The sequence below is a fragment of the Triticum urartu genome, chromosome 6 (genome assembly GCF_003073215.2).
Source record: "Triticum urartu cultivar G1812 chromosome 6, Tu2.1, whole genome shotgun sequence".
NCBI classification, from domain to species: domain Eukaryota; kingdom Viridiplantae; phylum Streptophyta; class Magnoliopsida; order Poales; family Poaceae; genus Triticum; species Triticum urartu.
The window spans coordinates 149,560,706-149,567,257 of NC_053027.1; the positions used below are offsets into that span (position 1 = coordinate 149,560,706).

General features: G+C 45.0%; 1 protein-coding gene across 1 annotated transcript; it reads left to right on the forward strand.

The window, feature by feature from the left end:
* Positions 1-377: 377 nt before the first annotated feature.
* Positions 378-3,854, forward strand: LOC125517439 (phosphoglycerate kinase, cytosolic). The gene is made up of 7 exons (XM_048682639.1): positions 378-536; positions 641-837; positions 1,999-2,076; positions 2,175-2,435; positions 2,697-3,014; positions 3,175-3,333; positions 3,413-3,854. The coding sequence occupies exons 2-7, from the start codon at positions 643-645 to the stop codon at positions 3,605-3,607; spliced, it is 1,206 nt and encodes a 401-aa protein (XP_048538596.1). The 5' UTR covers positions 378-536; positions 641-642; the 3' UTR covers positions 3,608-3,854.
* Positions 3,855-6,552: the final 2,698 nt, after the last annotated feature.

Here is a 6,552-nt window from a genome sequence, read left to right on the forward strand (position 1 = left end):
GGCACATATTTAATGAAGAGAGAGGTGCTTGTGGTAACTAGCTAAGTTACCGAAACATCACACACTCCAAGAAACAATGAGTCTATAACCTAATAAATACATCGTTACATGACACTACATAGATGTTCCTACCCACTACGGAGGTAGTAACATAGTGTAGGGAAGTGTGTAAGTTACTAGCTTATATTCTTGCCCACTGTGAGCAGCCTTACCCCCGCTCCAAGCCACACCCAGACAACACCCCACGAAAACCATCCCCTCCCGCTGCCACCCTGTCCCACCCCGCATTGACCCACCCCCTCCCGCTGCCACCCTGTCCCACCTCCCATCGACCCCACACGTCATCGGCACACCGCCACCGCAAATCCCCCCGAATATTCCCTCCCATCGCGAACTACGCCTTGACCTCTATAAAGAAAACCGGAGCGCACGGGCAGCGTCGCCACATCCATCCAAACCAAAGCCAAGCCCATCGCCACTCCAATCCAGCGACCACCTCGCCCAGATCGCCGCCGATTCGATCCGGTTCCTCGACGGTGAGCCCTCCCCCCCGCCTCCGATCACGATCCGCGGCCGCCTCCCTCCCTCCCTCGCGGGCCGACGTCTGACCTCCTCCTCGTGGCGTCTGTTTTGGGTGCAGCGATGGCGACCAAGAGGAGCGTGGGCACCCTCGGGGAGGCGGATCTCAAGGGGAAGAAGGTGTTCGTGCGCGCCGACCTCAACGTGCCGCTCGACGACGCCCAGAAGATCACCGACGACACCCGCATCCGCGCATCCATCCCCACCATCAAGTACCTCCTCGAGAAGGGCGCCAAGGTCATCCTGGCCAGCCATCTGGTGAGCACCCCAACCCTCCCACGCTCGTTGGTCCGAGGCATACCGCATGCTAGTAGCCTATAAGAAGTTGGCCTTGGATTTATTCATGGGGATCGGATGTGTGGTTCCTGGGAGCATTGATGCGATCAAGTGATTCCGGGTCATCATTTTGAGCTTCAGGACTAAGATCAGTGGCGATAAATAGTGGGTCGTTTCCTTAGGACTGTAAGGTCATTTGCACATGTCTACAATTTTGGTGTTAGTTTTCTTAGGATTGTAGCCATTTACACTTGTCTTCAATATTGGTGTTTGTTATGTGCAAGGATGTGAACATGTGGCAGAAGTGGTTCAGTTTTGCTCAGTTAATTTTGCATCTGCAAGTCTGTAATTCAAGTCAGTCCTGCAACCATTGCAGTATGTCAGTTCCTGCTTCTAATTAGTATACTGTTAGATTAGTTTACTGTCAGAACTGTGAGGTTCAGCCAATGCCCTCTTCAACTTAAGATAATGTTGCCAGACTATATGAACCAGTTTGTGTCTTTTGCACAGTTATGGTCCCCATTAGATCGTTTAATCATCATTGTAATGATGAACCTACGTTATAATATGCATTGGTGTGATGGTTATCTCAGTTGTTAGGCGATTGGATTTAATGATGACTGCCCAAGTGGAGCATCGATTTCCTTTTTCACTTTTTAACTGATTTGTTGCCCTAAAATGAACGTCTTTAATTGTGGGTATTCATTGTTGTGTTTTGATTTTTAGTAGGAGCAGTTACAAAAACCTTTCAAGTTGTTTGCACCTCCACATTTCACTGACATTCAGAGAACTTTTTGTTTGGTGTTGTCTTCATAACCAAGTAGTACTCTATTAGAACATCTGATGGGATGCTATGTTATCTCTTATCTGGTTCCTGATATGATAACTTAAAAGGTCTTGATAACAGATCATGTACCCTTTTAACCTTTCATACCATTATACATTTTACTGATTTTAGAACTATCCAGGTTAAACTGTGTTGCTTTCACCTGAACTTATGTTGCCAACAAACAACTTTATGCTGTGATTTGGATTAGTAGTGTAGTACTTATGTTACCTGATATGATGAGGAACACAATAAAAAAACTGAGTGTAATTCTTGCTATTGCGTTTTCTAATGTAATTCATTGTTGTAATTTTCAGGGCCGCCCAAAAGGTGTCACCCCCAAGTTCAGCTTGAAGCCTCTTGTTCCACGCCTATCTGAGCTCCTTGGACTTGAAGTATGTTATGGGATGATAGAATCTTGTAATTCCATTGTCTTTTTGGACTAGATTAACAGCACTTACATTTGTACATCGTTTATGTCTCTGTCAAATAGGTTGTGATGGCCCCTGACTGCATTGGTGAAGAAGTTGAGAAATTGGCTGCTGCTTTGCCAGATGGCGGTGTTCTACTCCTGGAGAATGTGAGATTCTACAAGGAGGAAGAGAAGAATGATCCTGAGTTTGCTAAGAAGCTTGCATCGGTTGCTGACCTTTACGTAAATGATGCTTTCGGCACTGCACATAGGGCTCATGCTTCAACCGAGGGTGTAACCAAGTTTTTGAGGCCTTCTGTTGCTGGCTTCCTCATGCAGAAGGTATAGTATAGCTGAAACGAATCTCATTTCTCTATATTATTTGCTTAAAATCTTAAAAACATTGAAAAAAGAAAAAAGTATCATTTGCTACATATGAGATGGCATATGATTTAGAAGAGCAAGCCAGTACATGGATCCTTTGTTATCTGATCATTTTGCAACCTCTGGGCGATAGTTCAGATGCGTACTTACATTTTACAAAAAGCATTGAAACAAGTATATTTCAGAAAGCATGATATCTAATTGTTTTAATTACTCCAGGAACTTGACTATCTTGTCGGAGCTGTTGCCAACCCAAAGAAGCCATTTGCTGCCATTGTTGGTGGATCCAAGGTCTCATCTAAGATTGGTGTGATCGAGTCTCTGCTGGCCAAGGTTGATATCCTCATCCTTGGTGGTGGTATGATCTTCACATTCTACAAGGCCCAGGGATTACCTGTTGGGAAGTCCCTTGTGGAGGAAGACAAACTTGAACTGGCAACTTCACTGATTGAAACGGCAAAGTCCAAGGGTGTTAAGCTCTTGCTACCGACCGATGTTGTTGTGGCTGACAAGTTTGCAGCAGATGCTGAAAGCAAGGTTTGTTCATTTTACACCTTGGATGGTCCTTGTGATAGCACTTTATACTCCAAAAATTAGTAGTAGTTTCAAAGGCTCTCAGTGTAATTCAACTGACATTTGTCCCCTAGACATGATTAGGTGTTTACTTGCTGATGCTCACCCTTGTACTATTTTTCAGATTGTTCCTGCCACTGCTATCCCTGATGGTTGGATGGGTCTGGATGTTGGTCCAGATTCCATCAAGACTTTCGCAGAAGCCTTGGACACCACCAAGACTGTTATCTGGAATGGTCCTATGGGAGTCTTTGAGTTTGAGAAGTTTGCCGCAGGCACTGATGTTAGTGCAATATCACATGACGTACATTCATGTATCTCGTATTCGTTGTTGTTGCTAATTGCAGCTGTTGTTGTCTCAGGCAATCGCGAAGCAGTTGGCTGAGCTTACTGGGAAGGGTGTGACGACCATCATCGGTGGAGGTGACTCTGTTGCTGCTGTTGAGAAGGCTGGGCTGGCCGACAAGATGAGCCACATTTCGACCGGCGGTGGCGCGAGCTTGGAGCTGCTGGAAGGCAAGCCCCTCCCAGGTGTTCTTGCCCTTGACGAGGCGTAGGTTGATTCGGTTTCACCTATCAGCTTGCTGCGTGCCCTTTGTTTGGGATCTCATCTTGGTCTAACGCTGGAACGTTATATGTCCCAAGGAAACTTTGAGATAGGCTTGTCGCCAATTTTTGCTAGTAAATGAGTCGTGAATAATTATCAACTTGCTCTGTGCGAGTGAAGTGATGTGACTGGAATTTAACGTACCCCCGTGGATGTGTATGGTTTTAAGATCTGCATCTTTGTGTGCTGTTTCCTTCTGTGTTTTTTGCTTTGCTTATTTTGGAATAAATTTTTGTCATATAACGCCATGATTATCAAGAATGTTCATGATGATACTCCAAGCTGCCTTTCTTCTGGATAAATGTTCATGATGATAGATTCCAAATAGCATTGGGGACGACGTTGTCCATTTTCCAAGCTGCCTTTCTGGACATTCTGAATGTCTAAAAGACATGGCAACTTGGAAACCTTCAGGTCCATAGGTTCGGCCCCTGTATCTTGTGCTTTCCGTCTGCTAGACTTGGGAAGACGGTGGAGAAGCTGGAAGTGGAAGGGGGGCCCGTGCTTAACGGTGAGAGGAGATGCGGCTGGTGGAGGAATCAGCAGGGGGTCGCGTGCTTAATCCTGCGGCGGTGGCTACGCTGCTTGCACGGTTCGTTCGCCCTCCTCTTGTCAATTTGGATGCTTTCATCCACTTTCTGAATGCACAGGCACACAAATACATGGCTGAAAATAATCTGCATCGGACGAGAACTACGCAAATACATGGCTAGAAATAATCTGTACAAGGCGCAAGCTAATAAAGGCCTAACCGCTGTGGCCATTATTTTTCAGAGACAACTTGACAAAGTATCACTGTAGTATTTTCAGATCACAGTTGCATAATTTAGATGGCAAACATGCACCACTTACGTATCAAAAGCTAGGCTTCCATTGAACGTGCCTGCTATTGTGGCCCAACAGGAAGCCTAGAGGTCTAGGGGAGTAGCATGATGCTATGTCGCTGTTAAGCACAAACATCAGAGCCTTATTATATGTTATATCAGTGAACCCAGCGTATGAGTTGCATGTCCTTTTGGAGGCAAGGAATCTAATTGCACATGATCATATTTGGTTAATTTGTACCTTATTGTGGTTTTCTCCTATACCATTTGCCGACAACTCAATTACCCAATAATTAGTTTAAATTTGGTATAGTTATTGCATTGTCTGTCTCGTTCACCTCTTCGTAATCGTACGTTTAACTCCAGCATTTTCTTTCCTTCTCTTGAAGGGTCTCACATTGTAATTTCCATCATGCAGCAAAAACAGACGCATGCCAAAAGATACAATTGGCTGCCATTGCCAGGATTATTTTTGGATGAGCTAGCACTTCTGCCCGTCCACCACTGAAAATCCAGTACTGAATGGCCAAAAGGTTTTCATGTTAAGAGAGACAATAATTAAACTGTCCAATTTGAATTTCTGTAGAATTAAAGCAAAGGTAGGTGGAAACGAGATTTTGTATGCAGAGCGATCTCATTAAGATATGAACAAAACAAAAGTGTTAGCAATGCTTCAATTTGGATTGGGCTCCAAAGTCCTCATGAACTTCAATTTGGGTTCCTAATTATTATACTGGGATTCCTACAATCTTGCTTGGTCAAAAAGGAAAATAATAAATAAATAAACAGAAAGTGAAGCATTTGTGGGGCATAAATTTCATTTTCCTTGCCTTCCGCTAAGAAAGCCATAAACCATCTTAATTTGATGGTATATGCAAGAGGACTAAACAAATGCAAGTGCAATAGACTACACACCATCCTGATTGGAGAACCTCTTGAGAAGCTGGAAAGGGCTGGGAGATTTTGTATGAGAGAACCTCTTGAGGAAAAATGAAGCATGGTAACGAAAAGAACACACTAATAAACAGAAACGGAAACAGAAGGAGAAGGCAGGACAAACAACACAAAATTAGCAAGCATTTACCTTCCATGCATGCAAGCCCGCCTACTTACGCAAAAGAAACCAGACAATCCCTATATCCGTTGGTGGCCGTGAGAAAATGAAGCTGCAGCATGATCTGATGGAGCCAAAATTCCAAATATACAACCCCGCGCGATGGAACGCGTTTTCGGCTCGCATGCTGGACGAGCAGATCATGCTGGCAGCTTCAGTCTCTCACACCAGCAAAGGCGTCCGTCCGTCCATGGTAGCAGTTCATGGAGATAGGGGTAGGGGAGAGAAGTGGCCACCTGCTGCCATGCATATGTACCTATCTATCTGGGGTATCATCTGTATGGCGGCCTCATATGCGTAGGGTGGGCGAACTTAAAAGGAGAGGAGGAGGAGGAGGAGGAGGAGGAGGGGAGGAGGGACAAAACCGTGGCACGAGGGGTGGGTGTGTGTCCATGGTAGTTGGTGCAAGCATGGTCCCTTTCTTGCCGCTCACACCTCGTGACACTGCCGTTTTGCCCTCACCGAAGTCGCCATCGCCACCACGGCTTGTTTTATGTGCAGTGTCCTTGCTCCCCCGGCCACGCCAGGACGGCACATGCATCTCTACGTTTTGCTCTCAACTCCGGATTTTTCGTAGGATAATGCTGAAGAGTGCAGATGATTGGTCGTGTTGCTATCTACTCCATCCGTTCCTAAATATTTGTCTCTCTAGAGATTTCAGCAATTGACTATACACGGAGCAAAATGAGTGAATCTATACTCTAAAATATGTTTATATACATCCGTATGTGGTTGTCTATTTGAAATCTCTAAAAGAACAAATATTTAGGAACGGAGGGAGTACATGTTTGTTGTGTGAGTCTGCCGATCGATTTATTTACTCCCTCCCTTTCGCCAAAAAAAGAGAGATTTATTTACTCCCTCCTATCCAAACTAATTGACACAATCTCTATACAAGGTAAGTGGGAGTACTGATGATGGATGGATAATAGTGTGGAGGGTGCAGGTGAGGCTTTC